At 40.3% G+C, this 22,848-nt stretch overlaps 1 protein-coding gene across 1 annotated transcript; it reads left to right on the forward strand.

The window, feature by feature from the left end:
- The first annotated feature begins 18,116 nt into the window (after positions 1-18,116).
- On the forward strand, positions 18,117-19,901 carry LOC106087524 (uncharacterized). The gene has a single exon (XM_013252582.2). The coding sequence runs from the start codon at positions 18,117-18,119 to the stop codon at positions 19,899-19,901; it is 1,785 nt and encodes a 594-aa protein (XP_013108036.2).
- Positions 19,902-22,848: the final 2,947 nt, after the last annotated feature.

Below are 22,848 nucleotides of genomic sequence, written 5' to 3' on the forward strand. Positions count from 1 at the left end.
ATTATCCTTTGTTTGCCTTTAAAGAGATACTAGCCAAAAAGCTAGAGAAATTCGATCCATGGTGGTGGTATATAGGATTCGGGCCGGCCGAACTTAGCACGCTTTTACTGGTTACAGCTAGAAACTATAGTAACGATTTTATTTTTTCAAATATGATACAATAATAAAAATGTATTGCTACTAAATTTACAAAAAAGCCCCTTGGGTGAAGCTCAAACAAAAAAAAAAAATATTGAGTTGCCCAAAAAGTAATTGCGGATTTTTTTAAAAGAAAGTAAATGCATTTTTAGTACAACTTAGAATGAAGTTTAATCAAATATACTTTTTTTACAATTTTTTTCAAAAGCAAGCTAAAAGTAACAGCTGATAACTGACAGAAGAAAGAATGCAATTACAGAGTCACAAGCTGTGAAAAAATTTGTCAACGCCGACTATATGAAAAATCCGCAATTACTTTTTGGGCAACCCAATACTTAAATGTTTTGATCGCAGCTGTTGTATAAAGTGGTTTTCCTTCTTTGACTTCTATGAATTTCAAATTCCATGTGACACCTCCCAATGTTGACAATAAAATCTGCATAGACTTTCACTTTCTTTGATTGATACGACTGCACACAAGTTCTGACAAAAACACTAAAGTACTAGCCAACAAGCCACAAAGCAGCAATATCCATGTCCAAAATAAATCATTTATAATAAGGGCTTTTGGACCTTGGTCGATATAGGGGTCACGCAGGGTTATCTGTTTTAACTTCAACAAATCCCCAAATGTGCTATAAATCCAGGCTTCTTTTAGCCCAAAGGCATGCACCTGATGAATGAGGTAATTCAGGGCTTCGAGGTAGGGCGAATTTTGTTGCAATGGTATGGCCCAGTTTAGACTTGGCAGCAGGGTGAGATTGTCAAAGGTGCAAAAAGTTTTATAGGTATAGAACTGTTGTTGCCGGTTCAGCATTTGCCATACCCCCAATGTACTTACATAGCCATAGGTGGTATTCAGATTTTGACGAAGTTCCCTGAGGTAAGTGTAGTTGTTGGTGGTGATAATTGATTTGACAACGTTTACGGTGAAAACACTCAAGTGATCGGCCTCGGTCTCGTATAGCAGCAATTTTAGGGATGATTTCTTAATGTCCTCTGTGGTCTCGAGTTGTTTGTGGTAAGGAGGACTGGTGAAAAAGGTACTGACATTTACCGAAAACTTAGTATTGAAGTAAAGACCTACAATGAAGAGTAACACATAGACTATTCGCAGGCTGCGACTGTGTGAAGAGCGGCCGGCAAAAGACTGACCCAGAATTCCGGGAAATATTCTGTCACTGAAGAGTAGGCGTGAAGGTTGCCATAAATCATCAAAAACATAATCGATCAGAGAATGTAAAACAGATAGCAGCATAGTGCTGGCGATGATACAACCCAAGAAATACTCATTCAAGAGTATGGCATACACTTCACGAGTGCTTAGAACCTGGGCACAGGGCACCATGAAAACGGCCATATCATAATCGTAGGCATCAGTCCAATTCATCCACAATTCTCCCACATATCCTGCATCCATTACCATGGGCAAATCAAGCAAATTTTTCCTTACCATATTTATCAAAATTGCGTCAAAGTGTGTGGGACTTTCCACGCTCAAGGGGTAGGCCATGCGTAGGGAGGCATTAAAGCGCTCAGCAAACAGCAGAATAAGCCTAGCCACATAGCCATTCATTCGCAATTCGCCTTGAGTATCCTTAAAATAGAAAGATCTGGTTTGGCTTTGATCCGTATAGGTCAAGAGGGTTTTATTATGCATATTCTTCCAATGTTGCGGATAGTATTGGCTTTTGGTTTGTACATCTGCTTGGGTAATTAGACTCCAGTGATATTGAGGATAGGGCTTTAGCATATGCAGCAAACCACATTCAGTCTCTCTCTCATGGCAAACGAACTGCAATAAGACATTTGTCATGTTGTAACTTTTGCAGCATTCCAATAACTGCATTTTGAAATGCTGTTTATCCTGCACCTCCATTGCTATGGTGAGTATCTTTGTTTGACGCATATAATCCAAAGTTGTGGCCAGAGCTTTGAAGATTTCAAAATCCAAGGATGTGTTCAAAACCAATATGGGCCAGATGTTCACATTGTGGAAACCTCTGTAGAAAAATGCTGCTTGCTGTTCGATTAAAGAAATCTTAGGAACATGCAGCTTTTGCAGCGCTTGATGTAAGGTATCGACCTCAGTTGATTTTTGGTAGACCATGAGAATTGATTCAAACTTTTGCTCCTCGTTAATGGCAAGCAATAATTGGCTATAGTTGGTCTTGGGTACATCTTGAGCTACCATGCACTGAGTAGCATATACCGAAGGCCATGCTAAAGACAACACACCTATGATCACTAGAATTTTTTTCAGCAACATATTCGCCTGGTATTCCAATTTAAGTTTATTTTTGCCCAATGCTACTTCCACATGCTTTGAATTTATTTTTATGACTAATCTTTCAACGACTACCGATGCTCTTTGCCAAATATGAATACCAGTATGCATAAATTATTCCAAACTATTAATCACTGAAAAATAATAACTCCTAAAATTACTAATCCAAAGAATATAAAGGGCTACTCTCAATGGAACTGCATGTGCTTATTTTAATACAAAGGACTAATATGCCTTATTGTGTAAGAAGAAGCGGCGGCAAGGCGTTGAGTTCATTCAGGCCGAATTTTGGATTGTCATTACCATGTAGACAAGAAAATGTGATTGCTAGCGGAGGCAATGGAAGGCATGTTGAGTCCTTTGATGAAAAGACATTTCCATGCATTCTCCAGCACGGGATCACTGAGACATCGAAATTTAGCAACAATGAGGTTGACCAAATTGAGGTCTGCAGGGACTCAAGAAATCAAATACGGGAATCGGTTATATAGAGGCTATATCTTATATATAAAAATTTGTTTGTTTGTGTGTTCCTTATAGACTCAGAAACGGCTGAACCAATTTTCTTGAAATTTCAGATGGTGCATAAAGATCCCATGGTGAAAATAGGGTTCTACATTTTTTGATATCTAAAGGGGGGGCGGACCCTCCCCTTTACCCTAATTTTCAGAAACGCCAAATCTCGGAGATGGGTGATGCGATTTAAGCGAAATTTTGTGTGCTCTCATATAGTATCCTAAAAATAAAAATTTGGTATCCAAATTTCGGATGGGGTACCTAGGGGGGCCGCCCCACCCTAAAACCTACCAAACATACATTTAGACCAATCACGACAATATGGGACTCAAATGAAAGGTATTTAGGATAAGAAAACGTATCTGATATCCAATATCTAGGGGGACCACCCCAACCCCCAAAACACCCCTAAAACGGATATATTTACCGATCATGGCAATATGGGACTCAAATTAAAGGTATTTGCGAGTAGAATACGAATCAGATATCCAAATGTGGGACCACGTTTCTGGGGGTCCAATCTTTCCCCAAAACACCCCCCAAACAAGACTTTTTTACTGACCATGGGAATATGGGGCTTAAATAAAGGTATTTGAGTGTAGAATTCGAATCTGATATCCAAATATGGGAGCAAGTGTTTGGGGGCCGCTTCTCCCCAAAAAAATCCCCCAAAGGGGACAATTTTACGACCGTAGCAATATGGGGCTCAAATGAAAGGTCTTTGGGAGTAAAGCAGAAATCTGATATCAATATTCGGGAAAAGTGTCTATGGGACCACCCCACCTCCACAACACCACCCCACCCTCACAACACCACCCAACCCCCAAAACACCCCTTAATCGGACATATTTACCGATCATGGCAATATGGGACTCAAATTAAAGATATTTGCGAGTAGAATACGAATATGATATCCAAATGTGGGACCACGTTTCTGGAGGTCCACCCCTTCCCCAAAACACCCCCCAAACAGGACTTATTTACTGACCATGGGAATATGGGGCTTAAATAAAAGGAATTTGAGTGTAGAATTAGAATCTGATATCAAAATATGGGACCAAGTGCTGGGGGGCCGCCTCTCCCCAAAAACCTCCCCCAAAGGGGACACATTTACGACCATAGCCACATAGGGCTCAAATGAAAGGTCTTTGGGAGTAAAGCACAAATCTGATATCAATATTCGGGAAAAGAGTCTATGGGGCCACCCCACCCCCACAACACTACCCCACCCCCACAACATCACCCAACCCCCAAAACACCCCTAAATCGGACATATTTACCGATCATGGCAATATGGGACTCAAATTAAAGGTATTTGCGAATACAATACGAATCTGATATCCAAATGAGGAACCACGTTTCTGGGGGCCACCCCTTCCCCAAAACACCCCCCAAACAGGACTTATTTACTGACCATGGGAATATGGGGCTTAAATAAAAGGTATTTGAATATAGAATACGAATCTGATATCCAAATAGGGGTCCAAGTGCTGGGGGGCCGCCTCTCCCCAAAAACATCCCCCAAAGGGGACAATTTTACGACCATAGGGGGGGCTCAAATGAAAGGTCTTTGGGAGTAAAGTATGAATCTGATATAAATATTTGGGAAAAGTGGGGCAATTTTTTGTTCTGTTTTCCAACATCTGAATCGGTCAACAAACTGATAGGATTTGCCCCTGTTTCTTAGTGGAATGTTTATGGGCAATATTTGCATTTTTACCTCCCATATAAACCAATTCCAGAATTTAACTTCTTGAAATCCAAAAACCTCAAATGTTCATCGAATTTGGCTGAAATTTCGACTATAACTTCCAACATACGTGCTGAGTATGATCCGAATCGTTCTGTATATCTTACTAGCTGACCCGGGCCCCCTCCGCTGCGCCGTCTTTTACTTTATATGGAACAAAACCAATCCTTTGCAAACTTATTTTCGTCCCCCAAAACACTTGGCTCCAAAATTGGTTAACAAATTCGTTTTCTAATCTAAAATTCCTTCCATTTGAGTCACATATTGCCATGATCGGTAAATTTTTATTCTTTGGGGGGTGTCTTGGGGAAGGGGTTCAGCGCCAAATACATGATTCCACATTTGGATATCAGATTCGTATGGAACTCCTAAATACCTTTATTTCAGCCCTATATTGCGATGGTCAGTAAATAATTGGTGTTTTTGGGGTGTTTTGAGGAGAAATATTGGTTCCAAAGTGGGTATCAATTTCGTGCTCCACTCCCCAGTACCTTTCATTTGAGCTCCAAATTGACATGGTAGGTAAATATGTCCGATTTAGGGGTGTTTTTAGGAGTGGGGTGGTCCCCCAAACACTTAGTCCTGAAAATATATCAGCCTCGTGCTCTACTCTGACATATTATTTATTTGAACCCCATGTTGCCCTTGGCCTCAAAATTGGGTACCAAATTTTGTCTTCTAATTTGAAATATCTTTCTTAAACTCCTCATTGCAAAGTCAGCAAATATGTCCGGTTTGAGGTATGGGCTCTAAAAACTATCAATATCGAACCCCACTTTCTTTAAGGCCCCAAATTTTATGGTGAGCAAATACGTCCTATTTGGAGGTTGTTATGAGGGTGGGTCGTTCGGAATTTTGATATCAGATTCGTGGTCTACTACCAAATACCTGTCATAGTCGCATAGTCTGCAAAAATATCCGGTTTAAGAGGTGTTTTAGGGAGTGTATCAATCTAAAATACCTCTCCCTCCCCATATTGTAAGGGTCAGCAAATACGCCGTTTTGGTCGTTTAGTGTGCAACCATCCCCGTATAGAAGTCTATGTAACTTCTGTTACCAGGGATATCGTAGTTCCAATCGGTTCTCTCAAGAATAGTGGCACAGTATTTTTATCGTAATAAAATCCCAAAATTTTTCAGAAAGTAAGTGTACTTGGCGAAATTCAAACTATTGACTCAGTAGTTTGATGGACGGCCTATAGGAAGAAGTGCAACATTAAGACATAGGCGGAGCGATGAGGACCACGCCCACTAGGGTACTGGAGACTATTCTAGAAATCCGACCCTTGAGACACTGAGGTTATGTGACTCAAGGCAATAGGTTATAGCAGAGCACGTCATACCATCGTGGTATAATCCAGGCTACGTTAGGAAACCTGAATGGAATGGAAGAAATTTTGAATAGGATGCCTGAGACAACACCTAAGTTGAAGAGCGAGGCACTGCAGTCAGCGCCACAGTTTTGGATGGACAGAACTATGGTAGTATCATCTGGAAACTCATACTACAGGGATGAATAAAAACTAGAGGACATATTGAGGAACCTGGGACTGAGCTATGCTCCGACGCGTTTGATGGTATGGTGTTAATACGAGGACGCCTAGAATGAACAAATTTACTGATAGTTACATGAACATCAGGACTTTAGCAACTGCCTAACTTTCTTGGAATGTAGGACGGAGATTATTGCCTGCTCTAAAGAAGAGCAGGGGCATAATGCAAGTGCTGCCTTTTTCGTTCTCTATAAAATTTAGATTTGGAGCGAAAATTCCTACCCAGCACAACAGACAGGTATTTTGCGCTTTCAGTTAGAGTATCATTCTTACCTTTAATAGAGCCAAATGCCACCCTGTTATTCCTGGAAAAAAATTCTCCAAACTTAGACGAATTAACAACCATACTATTGGGTTGCCCAAAAAGTAATTGCGGATTTTTCATATAGTCGGCGTTGACAAATTTTTTCACAGCTTGTGACTCTGTAATTGCATTCTTTCCTCTGTCAGTTATCAGCTGTTACTTTTAGCTTGCTTTAGAAAAAAAGTGTAAAAAAAGTATATTTGACTAAAGTTCATTTAAGGCTTTATTAAAAATGCATTTACTTTCTTTTAAAAAATCCGCAATTACTTTTTGGGCAACCCAATATTTGCATTTTGACCAATTATTCAATGTTGATGTATACTAAATACCAGTTTGTCTAGATGATTGACATGTCAATGACATAACTGTTATTTCATTAAATCATGCTGCAAAACGTGGTTGAAATACGAATAAAAGCGAAGCTACCAACCAAATTGATGGGCCCCATAATCATATAGGTATAACAAAGCTTGGTAGGAGGAGAAGGTCCTGAAAGAAGAATATGAAGAAGATGTGTAACCTCCCCCATAGCCACATGCCATATTTTAAAGGTGGATGAACAGCCCCAAGCCAATTTCACCCTCCCTTTTTTCCATGATATTACAAAGCGATTCCTCATGTTCTCATACCCTGTTCCGAAGTTTAGGAGTAAATATAATTATAGAGAACAACTAAATGCATGAGTTTCAGAAAAGCGATGACCACAAGAATTGGAAAAAAACACAAAATTTCAAGTTAAGGAAAATAAAACCAAACAACTTTTGAGGTAATTTATTGGTAGGAGATAGCAATGAGTTCCTCATATCGTACAGTTTTATTTCTTTTCAAGCTTGCCTCAAAAGTTGCCAGCAGAGCGTCTATGACATTTCAAAGAAAGTTGCATGACACCAACTATGATAATCTACAAGGCGATGTCTGCCAAGAACAGTCATTCAATTCCATGCTGCTTGTGTACCTTTTCCCATTTTCCAGCACCAAAATTGTCACAACTGAACTTACTTTACTTTAATTGGCTATGACAGAAAATATGTTCCACTAGCCGGACGTAGAATAGCGTTCCAAGCGCCTCGATCTTCTGCGCTCATTCTCAAATCTCTGACACCAAGTTTCGAGGTGTTTCACACAACTTAATCTTTTCATCGCGTTTTTGGTCTTCCCGGTTTGCGTGTACCACCGTGTTTGCCTTCAAAGGACTACTTTGCTGGAGCTTCTTCATCTATTCTGACAACATGACCTAGCCAACGCAGCCGTATCGTCGTCATACAGCTCATAGAGCTCGTGGTTCATACGTCGCCTATATTCTCCGTTAACGCAAACTGGTCCATATATTTTACGAAGAATCTTTCTCTCAAATACTCCAAGCACTGCCTCATCTGCCTTCAAAAGTACCCATGCTTCAGAATCATATAACAAAAAATCATATAGTAAAATCAGCCTAACTCCTTGTTTTACTTCCCGCCTCTCTTTTTATACCGCTCTACGGGTAACCTTTTTCACCTTGGTATATTGGTGTGAACTGCGATTCTGTGTTTCCACAATACAGTCCACAACCAGTTGATGGAATAGCTTGGATGACATCCAAACCATCCACATACTCTCGTTGGAGAGGCCCCCTTTCGTGCAGGAAGTCTCCCCCAGTTTTATTCACTCTTCCTTCTCTCACTTTTTACTTCAATTGGCTATGAAAAATCATTCCAAGGGGCTCGATCTTCTGCGCTCATTCTAAAATTACTGACACTTAGTTTCGAGGTGTCTCACACAACTTCATCTTTTCATCGCGCTTTTGGTCTTCCCGGTTTGCGTATACCACCGTATTTGTCTTCAAAAGACATCTTTGCTGGAGCTTCTTCGTCCATTCTGACAACATGACCTAGCCAACGCAGCCGTTGTATTTTGAAACATGTAACTATGCTATTGTCATCATACACCTCGTGGTTCATACGTCGCCTATATTCTCCATTAACGCAAACTGATCCATATATTTTACGAAGAATCTTTCTCTCAAATACTCCAAGCACTGCCTCATCTGCTTTCACTAGTACCCATGCTTCAGAACCATACAACAGCACGACGGGTAGTGTCACTGTCTTGTTTAGTGTAATCTTCATCTGTCGAGAGGTCGCCTTGTTTATAAACTGCTAACATAGTCCAAAGTAGCATCTGTTTGCCAGTATTATTCTTCGCTTTATCTCAAAACTGGTGTCGTTCGTTTCGGTTACAGCGGTGCCGAGGTAGATAAAGTTACTGACTGTCTCAAAGTTGTGGTTCCCAACTTTCTCTATTTTTATACCCTCCACCATAAGATGGGGGGTATACTAATTTCGTCATTCTGTTTGTAACTACTCGAAATAAACGTCTGAGACCCCATAAAGTATATATATTCTTGATCGTCGTGACATTTTATGTCGATCTAGCCATGTCGGTCCGTCTGTCCGTCCGTCCGTCTGTCTGTAGAAGGCACGCTAACTTCCAAAGGAGTAAAGCTAGCCGCATGAAATTTTGCACAAATACTTCTTATTAGTGTAGGTCGGTCGGTATTGTAAATGGGCCATATCGGTCCATGTTTTGATATAGCTGCCATATAAACCGATCTTGGGTCTTGACTTCTTGAGCCTCTAGAGTGCGCAATTCTTATCCGATTTGAATGAATTTTGGCACTACGTGTTTTGTTATGATATCCAACAACTGTGCTAAGTATGGTTCAAATCGGTCCATAACCTGATATAGCTGCCATATAAACCGATCTTGGGTCTTGACTTCTTGAGCCTCTAGAGTGTGCAATTCTTGTCCGATTGGAATGAAATTTTGCACGACGTGTTTTGTTATAATATCCAACAACTGTGCGAAGTATGGTTCAAATCGGTTCATAACCTGATATAGCTGCCATATAAACCGATCTTAGGTTTTGACTTCTAGAGCCTCTAGAGTGCGTAATTCTTTTCCGATTGGAATGAAATTTCGCACGACGTGTTTTGTCATGATATCCAACAACTGTGCCAAGAATGGTTCAAATCGGTCTATAACCTGATATAGCTGTCATATAAACCGATCTTGGGTCTTGACCGCTTGAGCCTCTAGAGGGCGCAATTCTTATCCAATTTGAATGAATTTTGGCACGACGTGTTTTGCTATGATATCCAACAACTGTGCCAAGTATGGTTCAAATCGGTTCATAACCTGATATAGCTGTCATATAAACCGATCTGGGATCTTGACTTCTTGAGCCTGTAGAGGTCGCAATTATTATCCGATTTGCCTGAAATTTTGTACGACTGATTCTCTCATGACCATCAACATACGTGTTTATTATGGTCCAAATCGGTCTATAGCCCGATACAGCTCCCATATTAATCGATCTCTCTATTTTACTTTTTGAGCCCCCAAAGGGCGCAATTCTTATTCGAATTGGCTGAAATTTTACACAGGCCTCCAACATATAATTTAATTGTGGTCCAAACCGGACCATATCTTGATATCGCTGTAATAGCAGAGCTAATCTTTTCTTATATTCCGTTTTGCCTAAGAAGAGATGCCGGGAAAAAAAAACTCGACAAATGCGATCCATGGTGGAGGGTATATAAGATTCGGCCCGGTCGAACTTAGCACGCTTTTACTTGTCTTTATCTGCTCGGTTGTGCAAGGCTTTTTGGGAGTTGAAACCATCCATTTCGTTTGTTCTTCATTTACTGCCAAACCCATTTTCACTGACTCTCTTTCGATTCTTTCAAAGGCTGCAGTTTCTACTTCCGGTGACCGATGACCTATGATGTGTTCTCTTGTGATTAGTTTGCCATATCTATTCACATCTGCAACTCGTATAATCTTCTCCAGCAGGATATTAAAGAGATAACACGATAGGCTGTCTCCTTGTCTGAAACCTCGTTTGGTATTAAATGGTTTGGAGAGATTCTTTCCTAATCTTACTGAGGAACGTGTAACAGCAAGTGTCATCTTACAGAGTATTATTAATTTTGCAGGGATACCAAGCTCAGACATGACTTGAAATACCTTTGAACGTAAAGGAGTATCGAAGGCGGCTTTGTAGTCAACCAAGAGATGTTGAGGAGTTGAATTGTCCTTCTTGGGTCTTTTTCAGGATTTGGCGCAGTGTGAATATCTGGTCTAGGGTGGATTTACCAGGTCTAAAGCCGCATTGATAGGGCCCAATTATCTCATTGAGTTTAGCTTTTCATCTTTCACACAGTACGCTCGAGTGTATCTTTTATGCGATGGGGAGTAGACTTATTCCTCTGTAGTTGGCACATTCCGTCTTGTCTCCTTTCTTGAGTACGGGACATAGTATGCTGAGGTTCCAATCATCGGGTATGCATTCTTCTAGCCAGATTGCGCAGATAAGCTGATGCATACGCCTTTTCAGCATGTTGCCTCCGGTATTAAATAGTTCAGCGGGTAACCCGTCGGCTCCTGCTGCCTTGTTGTTCTTTAGTCGGGTCACTGCTATTTGGATCTCATTCTGACTAGGAGGAAAACATTCTATACCATCATCAGGTATTGGTTTTGCAGGATATCGCAAACGTCGGACACTAGCAGTTGGGTAAAATGTTCTTTCCATATCTTCAGCACACTATCTGTGTCTGCTACCAGATTTCCTTCTTTGTCTCTGTAGGAGGATGTGCCTGCACCAAAGTCATCAGTTTGATGTTTAATTCTTTGGTAGAATTTCGGACTTCATTCTGACTCCTGTACATCTCAATTCGCTCACACTCACGTCTTTCCATTTCCTTTTTCCTTCTGCTTCACAACTGAACTAAAACAGAAATATGTGCTAACAGAACAGAAAATTGTGCTGCGCCTCAAATGGTCCATCCGCTATGTTCAATTTTAGCATACTCTTTCCAACATTTCGATAGGTATCTCACGAATAAATGCTTCAATGTTGTCTTTCAACGCGCTCAATGAAGCGGGCTTGTCTGTATAGATATGAGCTTCAACATAGCCCCACAAAAAATAGTCTCAAGGCAATAAATCGCACTATCGAGGCGGACAATTGAACGGTTCCGCCTCTCAATAAGTCCAGTGTTACATGTGCTATGTGGCACCATCTGGTTGAAACCACATGTCATGCAAGTCAAGCTCTTGCATTTTGGGCGCAAAAAATGTTGGATATCATCGCACGATAGAGCTCATCATTCAGAGTTACGTTACGATTCACATCATGTTTGAAGAAGTACGGTCCAATGATGCCTCCAGCCCATAAACCGCACCAATCGGTGACCTTTTCTGGTTGCATTGGTAGCTCTTGCAATGCTTCTGGCTGATCTTCACTCCAAAATCGATAATTCTGCTTATTTACATACCCATTGAGCCGAAAATGAGCTTCGTCCATAAAACGGAAGAAGCGCGCGATGAACTTTCTTAAGAGCACGCATTTTGACAATAAAATTCAATAATTTGCCAGCGTTGTTCGTTTGTGAGACGGTTTATGTTTAAAGTATAGACGAAACTGAAGATGTTTGACAGTGAAACAAACCACGAAAGCTGTTAAGCTGCTTAAACCAATGTTGCCATGAAAATAATAGCTAAAAAGACACCATATTTGAAATCATCATCATATTTAAAAAATTCTTTCAAGGAACGTGTCAAATACGATGCATGGTGGACGGTATATAAGATTTGGCCCGGTCGAGCTTAAAGCGCTTTTAATTGTTTGAAGCTGTTAGGAGTTCATAAGTATTTGATTTTTCACCGCGTTTTTTCGAAATATCCTTACTATAAACTTACGAGGGTTGCCTTTTATATTTCGGGATTGGACAACCCTTGTTTTGCAATCTGCCAACTGACAGCTCTATTGTAAAGCTTGACATTTTTGAGGTTATTTGTTTTCAGAACGTTTTGCCATTTGTTCGCGTTGGATCACACTCAATTTATCAATAGCTCAAAACAAGTAAAAGCGTGCTAAGTTCGGCCGGGCCGAATCTTATGTACCTTCCACTATAGATCGCATTTGTCGAGTTCTCTTCCCGATAGCTCTTTTTAGGCAAACAAAGGATAAAAGAAAAGAATTGCTATAATATTGAAGCTATATCAAGTTATGGTCAGTAAATGAATTGAATGTTGGAGACCATACTAGAAGTCACTGTGTAAAATTGCCCCATTTAGGGGCTCAAGAAGTAAAATAGAGACATCGGTTTATATGGGAGCTGTTTCAGGCTATGGACCGATTCGGACCATATTTGACATGTATGTTGAAGATCATGATAGAAGATGATAGAAGCCGTTGTATAAAATTTCAGCCAAATCGGATAATAAATACACCCTCTGGAGGCTCAAGAAGTCAAGATCCCAGATCGGTTTATATGGCCGCTATATCAGGTTATGGATCGATTTGATCAATATTTGACACAGTTATTAGAATTTATAATAAAACACTTCATGCGAAATTTCAGTCAAATCAGATAAGAACTGCGCCCTCTAGTGGCTTGAGAAGTCAAGATTCAAGATCGGTTTATAATGCAACTATATCAGGTTATGAACCGATTTAGACCATACTTGGCGCTGTTGTTGTTAGTCGTAACTTAACACGTCGTGCAAAATTTCAGCCAAATCCAATAGGAATTGCGCCCTCTATAGGCTCATGAAGTCAAACCCCAGATAGGTTTATATGACAGCTATATCAGGTTATCGACCGATTTCAACCATACTCAGCACAGTTGTTGGAAGTCATAATAAAACACCTCGTGCAAAATTTCAGCCAAATCGGATAAGAATTGTGCCCACCAGTGGCTCAAGATGTTAAGATCCCAGATCGGTTTATATGGGAGCTATATCAAGGCATGGACCGATATAGCCCATTTGCAATCCCAACCGACCTACACTAATAGGAAGTATTTGTGCAAAATTTCAAGCGGCTAGCTTTGCTCTTTCGAAAGTTAGCGTGAGACGGGCGGAGATAGACGGATGGGCAAACTAAGAGACGGACGGACATGGCTAGATCGACTTAAAATGTCATGACTATCACTAATATATATTCCTTAAGGGGTCTTAGATGAATATTTCGAGGAGTTACAAACAGAATGACGAAATTAGTATACCCCCTTCCTATGGTGGAGGGTATAAAACGGCTCTAGTCGATTGGTCGAAAGAAATGCTCCAAAAATACGAAACACGTCTATGACATCGTGGCAGGTGATGAATCGTGGATTTACGCCTATGAGTCCGAAAGTAAATAGCAGTCGACTTTATGGGTGTTTCAAGATAAGACAAATCCAATAAAAGTTGCTCGTGCACAAAGCACTTCCAAAGGAAAAATGTCCTGTTTTTCGGAAAAATTGGATATGTCGCAATCGTACCACTAGAACAACGCTGAACAGTCATTTGTTTGCTCGTTGTCTTCCAAGAAATCAGGAAATTCTACCGCCTAAGACGCATCACTCTTCACCACGACACCTCTCACACATCGGCTCAAACAACTGCATTTTTGAGCACTCAAAACATTTTATGAGTCATCCGCCGTTTATGGTTCACTTGCCACACCGATTTTACATAAGTGAGCTCGTAGTCCTATGTGTTCCGTTATGATAACAATAGCTATACTGACCTCCTTCTTACTTCCTTTCGGTAATAGCCTCGTCTTCTCACGATCTGGATCCCCCCATAGGATTTTCGCCGTCCTACCGACCGTTTCGCTGTTCCACAATGTTGCATGAGCACTCGTCGCCCACTCCCTTAACTCGGATTGCGTCGACCCGAAAGGCTTCGGGTTAACCAAGTTTATTGACGGCAGTCCTCTAGCCTTCAACGCCAAATCGTCTGCCCTTTCATTTCCCCTTTCTCCACTATGGTATAGTTCTGACTTGGCAGCAACGATTTTCAACAACTGCAGAATCGGTTGATGCGTTCAGAATGCATGTTTCGGAGATACCCAAATCGGAGTGGCAAAAGTGCTTCGACAATTGGTTCAAACGCATGCAAAAGTGTATAGATCTTAATGGGGAATATGTTGAAAACAACAAAGCTTTTTTCGATGCTTAATATTTGTTTTTGTTCTCTAACTCCGAAATATAAAAGGCAACCCTCGTATATCCAAGGTGGTGGGTGGGCCAAGTCCTGCTCGGCCGAAATTTATGCATTTTTACCTGTAAATACTTCTGATACTTGTTAATACTTCTGATGGCTTAAAAAGATCTCTAACTATCAGTCAACGAGAATGATAACTGATAGGATCTTTAGGACTTGCTTTCCGGCAACAAGGGATTGAGGCGAATGCTGTTTGTGAGAGCGATGAGACCTCGCTCATTACCGATGGCTTCGGATAAGGATAGGTCGTGAGTTTGCTGTATTTGAGAGCGATGAGAGCTCTCTCATTTCCAATAGCCTTGGATAAGGATAGGCCAGGGGTTTGGGTATCTAATCCTAGTCTGTTGGTAACGGTGTCCCACTGAGCCTATCGTATGGGTAGGCTTACTTTCACCCAGAGGTCTGGGAGACATATATAAAATATTGCAAATGGATAAACCACCCTCACACAAACCGCACATGGGCAGCAAGACATTGACTTTAATGGATTTGGCTAGTTGGCGACGTACACTGATTATTTTCAATATCAGTTTTCATACAATGTGGCACAATTTCTCTACTGGTCATAAAAATTTTGTAACTATAGAAATCTATGTTTTCTTATTATCTATACCAATAAAAATATAACCAACTTCACCATAGCTAAAGTGTCATAATAACCGCCTCTGAGGTTATAAAGCTTATGAAATAGTTTGCTTTGTTATATCCTCCACCATAGGATGGGGTATACTAACTTCGTTGTTCCGTTTGTACCACAACGAAATATTGGTCAAAGACTCCATCTTATATATAAAAATCAATTTGTGTTTGTTTGTGTGCTCCTTATAGACTCAGAAATGGCTGAACCGATTTTCTTAAAATTTTCACAGATGGTGCATAATGATCCCGTGGTGAAAATAGGGTACTAAATTTTTTGTATATCTGAAGGGGGAGCGGACCCTTCCCCTTACCCTTATTTTCAGAAACGCTAGATCTCAGAGATGAGTGGTGCGGTTTAAGCGAAATTTTGTGTGCTCTCATATAGTACCCTAAAAATAAAAATTTGGTATTCAAAATTTCGGATGGGATACCTAAGGGGGCCCCCTTATACCTAAGGGGGCCTACCTAACTAAACCTACCAAACATATATTTAGACCAATCACGACAATATGGTACTCAAAGGAAAGATATTAAGGATACGAAAGGGGGGCCACCCGAACCCCCAAAAATACCCTTGTATCGGGTATATTCACCGACCTTAGCAATATGGGACTCAAATGAGAAGTATTTGCCAGTAGAATACGATTTTGGTATCCGAATGTGGGACCAAGTTTCTGGGGGTGCACCCTTTCCGCAAAACACCCCCAAACAGGAATTATTTACTGATCATGACAATATGAGGCTCAAATAAAAGGTATTTAAGTGTAGAATACGAATCTGATATCCAAATGTTGGATATCAGATTCGTTGGATTTTCCCACGAAGAGGAAAATTTGCTACAATAGCAATAAGGGGCTCGAATGAAAGGGCTTTGGGAGTAAAGCACGAATCTGATATCCTATAACTCCACCGATATAGGACGTTTTTGTTGACCATTCCAATATGGGGCTGTAATAAAAAGAAATTCAGAGTAGAACACGAATCTGATATATATTTTCAGGGCCAAGTCACTGAACGGCCGCCCTATACCCCAAAACACCACCGAAATCGTTTATGTTTGCCGGCTATGAAAAAATGTGGCTCAAATGCAAGGTATTTGGGAGAAGACCACGAATCTGATATCAGCATTCGGGACCAACTGCCTAGGGGACGTCCCACCCCCATAACAACGCCCAAATACGACGTATTTGCTCACTGTGACAATTTTGAATCTTAAAGGGAGTGGATCTCGATATTGATAGTTTTAAGCGCATATACCCCACACCGGACATATTTGCTGACTTTTGCAGCAAATATGTCCGGTATTGAAAGGTATTTGAGATTGGAAAACGAATTTGATATTCAATTTTGAGGCCAATGGCAATATGGGGTTAAAATAAATTATATTTGAGAGAAGAGCACGATGCTGATATATTTTCAGGGCTAAGTGTTTGGGGGACTAGCCCGCTCCCCAAAACCTCCCTAAATCGGGCATATTTACCAACCACCTCAATGTGGGACTTAAATGAAAGGTATTGGGGAGAAGAGTACGAAATTGATTCCCACTATCGGGACTTATTTTTTGGGGATCTACCCCTTCCCTGAAACACCCCACAAACAACAATTATTTACTGACCATCGCAATATGGGGTTCTAATAAAGGAAGTAGGGAGTACAATACGTATCGGATATCTAAGGGTGGGACTATGCATTTGGGGCACCGCCCTTTTCCCAAAACACTACCCAAAGAGTAAAAATTTTGTGACCAAGTGTTTTAGGACGCCTCATTCCATAAACTCCCATTACACCAATGCCATATGGGGTTTCATAAATGGTATTTGAAATAAGAGCACGATGCTGATATTTTTTTCAGGGCCAAGTGTCTAAGGGACCACCTCACCCCCGAAAACATCCCCTACATTATGACATGACATCATGACAATATCCAGCTGTAATAAAGACTTTTAATAATGGAGTATATCTAATACCCAAACGATAATGACCCTAAACCCTGCGAGCGAATTCATAGAACAATAAAGATCATATGGGATTCATATAAAAGCATTTTATTGTTATACTTTTGCGATATACATATATTATTGTCGTAGCATGGTATTTCACTAAAAGCTCTTTAATTGTCGAAAATAAATATTAAAAGGGTAATTTTGTTCCATATAAAGTAAAAAAGGCGCAGCGGAGCGGGCCCGGTTCAGCTGGTAGCTTCCATAAAAATCTCCCGATTGCACTTCTTAAGCCCCAAGAGAGGGCAGTTCTTGTCCGATTTGGCTCAAAATTTTCCCCAACGACCTATCCTATGACTTCCAATATACGTTTCAAATATGGTCTGAATCGATGTATAACCTTATATATGTAGCTGCAATGAAAATCTATCTAAAATCTAAAATCTATCTAAAATCTAACTTCTTGAGCGCCTGTTGGGCGCAATACTTATTCGATTTTGCTTAAATATTTCTCAATGACTTCGACTATGGTTTCCAAAATTTAAACTAAGTGTGACATTAATCGGTCCATAAGCTGATATGCGAGCAATTCAGATCCTTCAAAACCGGCCAAAGAACTTGATAAATGTTATGGAGGGTATATAAGATTCGTCCCGGCCAAACTTGGCACGATTTTACTTGTTTGTCCTCAAAAGGTCGAAGCCAAATACATGTTATGAGCTAAGAAAAATCCAGATGTTTTGGTTCACAAAAGATTTTTTTGGTGATAATACAATGCTCCTACCATTGCATTGTTATGCTGAAGTTATAATTAACAAAATAAATCTCAGTAAAAAGAACAATTGAAAGTCATTTTCGGCTACATAACATAAAATCCGTGGCCGTAAGCATTGGAAAATTACATCATTGGACTGTTTCTATTCCAAATATTCTTCCCAAAAGTTGACAACAGAATGTCATCGACTTTTAAAACCTTGCCGTTCGTCTGGTTGGCCTTTTTTGCTATACCCTTACTGGCCACAAGAAGTATTCCCAAGGATTTTAACAAACTATTGCAGGAGATTTTTGAAGAGCATAGTTTTGATACAATGTTGCTGTTGGAAAATTCATCAACTTCATCGCAGGACCTAACGCAGGCAATCCATCGGTTTTCAGTGCCTAAAATGCTTATTACCAATGCCACATTTATCTACAAGCAACAGTTCAATGCGGAAATTTTAGTGATTATACTCATGATGGCTTCTTTTGACCCAAGAATAATGGCAACTATGGCCCACATTTTGGAATATATGCGTCAAACCAGAATTCTCACCATGGCCATTGATGTGGAAACGGAGCATAAGTTTAAACAAGAACTTCTCAGCTCCTGCCAAAGTTTCAATATCACAAGGAATTTCTTATATTTCATCAACTCAAAGGGTAATGGCGAGGAAAATTTCTATATACTCAAACCCTATCCTCAATATCATTGGCATTCAAGTGGTTATGTTCAAGGAACAAAGAAGTTCTTATATTACCCTCAACATTGGAGAAATATGCACAAGAAAACCCTGCTGACCTTTGCCGACCAAAGCAATACCAGAGCCATATACTTCAAAGACGATAAAGGGAACTTGAAAATAAATGGCATTTGTGCCAGACTTGTGATGCTTTTTGCCGAGCGCTATAATGCATCACTGCAAATGGCCTATCCTTTAAGTTTGACCCAGCCCCTGCATTTTGGAGAAATTTTGAGAACTATGGTAAAGAGAAATTTATTGGATATACCTATGGTGCCGAATTCAGGCTTTGATGTCGACCATTGGATAAACTCCTCCGATGTTTATGAATACGATCAGGGCATTATAATGGTACCTTGCGCCCAATTACGAACCTTATCGGAGGTCTACGATGCCATACTCTTGAATAAGTATCTCTGGGGTTACCTTATTGTGGGCAACATTGTTTTATCGTTTATACACTCACTGATAGATTATGTAAATGATGACATTTTCCCCAGAAGCCAAATTTTCTTTAGTGAACGCATATTTCCTGGTCTATTGGGCCAATCGTTTGTGGCTCGCAGCAGCAAAAGGCATAGCTTGAAAATACTTTATTTTCTACTCTTCATAGCTGGTCTTAACTTTAATACCTTCTTTTCGGCAGAAGTAAGCAGTGTTTTTACCAGTCCTGGCTTTCATGCCGAAATTCGAACCCTTGATGATCTCAGCCAATCACCTTTAAAGTTATTATTTTATGAATCAGAAGCCCGTGTCTTGATGCCACACATTAATCTTAGCAAGGACTCTGTTGTGACCACAAACAATTTGACCTATTTGCAAGGACTTCGTAATAATCTGAATTTAAGCTACTGCTATTATTGCTCCTTAGTTTCCTGGAAAACCATTATGCGCAAACAGGATATCATGGGCAAAAAAGTATTCTGCACCCATGAAAATTTGACTATATTTCCATATATTCCTTGGGTTATACCTCTGCAACACAATTCACCGTATAAGGAAGCCTTGAATTATCTCATCTCTTTGGTGCATGACTTTGGCCTAATGGAGGCATGGACTGCAAGCACATTTGCAGATTTTCTCAAGCTACAACAGAAGACCACAATGCCTATGGCAATGGGACCCGAGACGAAGCCGCTTAGTTTCACAGACATGCATTGGATTTGGTTGCTGCTGGCAAGTGGTTTGCTAAGCAGTGGACTTGTGTTTCTTTTGGAATTGGTTTGGCGAAGGCATTAAAAGGGTATTGTAGCAAAAAAAAAAAAAAAAATATCAAAAATTATAATCACAGGATATGAAGAAAATGAAATAAAAAACAAGTAAAAGCGTGCTATGTTAGGCCATGTTGAATCTTATGTACCCTCCACCATAGATCGCATTTGTCGAGTTCTTTTCCCGGCATCTCTACTTAGGCAACAAAAGGATAAAAGAAAAGATTTGCTAATATCAAGATATGGTCGGGTTCGGACCACAATTATATTATATGTTGGAGACCTGTGTAAAATGTCAGCCAATTCGTATAAGAATTGCTCAATTTGGGGACTCAAGAAGTTAAAATAGGGAGATCGAGATCGCTCAAGAAGTCAAGACCCAAGATCGGTTTATATGACAGCTATGTCGAAACATGGACCTATTTGAACCATACTTAGCGCAGTTATTGGAAGTGATACCAAAACACCACGTGCAAAATTTCAGCCAAATCGGATAAGAATTGCGCCCTCTAGTGGCTCAAGAAGTCAAGATCCAAGATCGGTTTTTATGGCAGCTATATCAGGTTATAGACCGATTTGAATCATAATTGGCACAGTTGTTGGATATTATAACAAAACACGTCGTGCAAAATTTTATTCCAATTGGATAAGAATTGCGCCCTCTAGAGGCTCAAGAAGTCAAGACCCAAGATCGGTTTATATGGCAGCTATATCAAAACATGGACCGATATGGTCCATTTACAATCCCAACCGACCTACACTGATATGAAGTATTTGTGCAAAATTTCAAGCGGCTAGCTTTACTCCTTCGAAAGTTATCGTGCGTTTTTCGAGTAGGTACAAACAGAATGACGAATTTAGTATACCCCCATACTATGGTGGAGGGTATAAAAATTTTTTTTACGATTTTTATAGTCACCACGATTTTTATAGTCTTGTTGAAATCATATGTCATGCAAGTCAAGCTCTTGTATTTTGGGCGCTCACCATTCACAGTTATGTTACGATTCACATCGCTTTTTAAGAAGCACGGTCCAATGATGCCACCAGCCCATAAACCGCGACAAACTGTGACTTTTTCTGGATGCATTGGCAGCTCTTGCAGTGCTTCTGGCTGACCAACAATCGACAATTCTGCTTATTTACGTACGAATATAGCCAAAAATGAGCTTACCATAAAATGGAAGATAATGCTTTACTTTACTTCAATTGGCTATGACAGAACATTTGTTCCACTAGCCGAAATCGGTTTACATGGGAGCTATATCAGGTTACGGACCGATTCGGATTGTACTTAGCACAGTTATTGGAAGTCTCAACGGGATACTATATGCAAAAAATTTCAGCAAATTCGGACAAAAATTGTGGGTTGTAAGGGCTCAAGAAGTCTAATCGGGAGATCGGTTCATATGGGAGGGGTCCATTTGCAAGTCCCACTGATCTACATCAATATGAAGTATCTGTGCGAAATTTCATACGGCTAGCTTTACACGTTCGACCGCTAACGTGATCGACTCAAAACGTCGAGACGATCAAGAGTATATATATCCTTATGGGGTCCTTGATCAATATTTCGAGGTGTTACAAACGGAATGACTAGATGAGTATACCCCCATCCCATGGTGGTGGGTATAAAAACGAGTATAAAATCGAACTTGTAACATCCAACTCACGATTCGCAAACACAAACCTAGCCGGTTCGGTGCTTAGCCATTCCGGAACGGTAGTGCCAAGTGTGGAGGCCGGGCAAATTGGTCCCAACACCATCCTATGGTGGTGGGTATAAAAACGAGTATTACATCGAACTTGTAACATCCAACTCACGATTCGCAAACACGAACCTAGCCGGTTCGGTGCTTAACCAGTCCGGAACGGTAATGCCAAGTGCGGAGTCCGGGCAAATTTGTCCCAACACCATCCGAATCCCCAACCCAATGAAAATTCTCACAGAAATTCGGGCAGTCTGAAAATTGGGTTTGTGGCTAGGCCCCTTAAGGAACCGGGTATAATCCATACCCACATTGTCCATATGGTACTACAATCCGGTTACGGCTAGATTAGTATATATAAACAGGTAAGGGGAACAAATCATTTTTATATTTTTATATACTAATTTCGTCATTCTGTTTGTAACACCTCGAAATATGCGTCTGAGTTTTGCATGTGGTGTTTTAGTATAACTTCCAATAACTGTGCTAAGAATGGTTCAAATCGGTCTATGTTTTGATATAGCTGCTATATAAACCGATCTTGGGTCTTGACTTCTTGAGCCTCTCAAGGCCCAATACTTGTCCGATTTGACTGAAATTTTGGACGTGGTGTTTTGGTATTACTTACAATAAGTGCACTTATTATGGTTTAAATCGGTCTATGTTTTGATATAGCTGCCATATAAACGGATCTTGGGTCTTGACTTCTTGAGCCTCTAGAGGGCGCAATTCTCATCCGATTTGACTGAAGTTTTGCACGTGGTGTTTTAGTATCGCTTCAAACAACTGCGCAAAGTATGGTACAAATCGGTCTACGTTTTGATATAGCTGCCATATTACCGATCTTGAGTCTTGACTTCTTGAGCCTCTAGAGGGAGCAATTCTTATCCGATTTGGCTGAAATTTTGCAAGTGGTATTTTGGTATCGCTTCTAAAAACTATGCTAAGTATGGTTCAAATTGGTTCATATTTTGGTAAAGCTGCCATATAAACCGATCTTGGGTCATGACTTCTTGAAACTCTAGAGGGCGCAATTTTTGTCCGATTTGGCTGAAATTTTGCATGTGTTGTTTTGGTATCGCTTCTAACAACTATGCTAAGTATGGTTCAAATTGGTTCATGTTTTGGTAAAGCTGCCATATAAACCGATCTTGGGTCTTGACTTCTTGAGCCTCTAGAGGGAGCAATTCTTATCCGATTTGACTGAAATTTTGCACGTGGTGTTTTGGTACCATTTCTAACAATTGCGAATAGTATGGTTCAAAT

The sequence above is a fragment of the Stomoxys calcitrans genome, chromosome 3 (genome assembly GCF_963082655.1).
Source record: "Stomoxys calcitrans chromosome 3, idStoCalc2.1, whole genome shotgun sequence".
In the NCBI taxonomy this organism is placed as follows: domain Eukaryota; kingdom Metazoa; phylum Arthropoda; class Insecta; order Diptera; family Muscidae; genus Stomoxys; species Stomoxys calcitrans.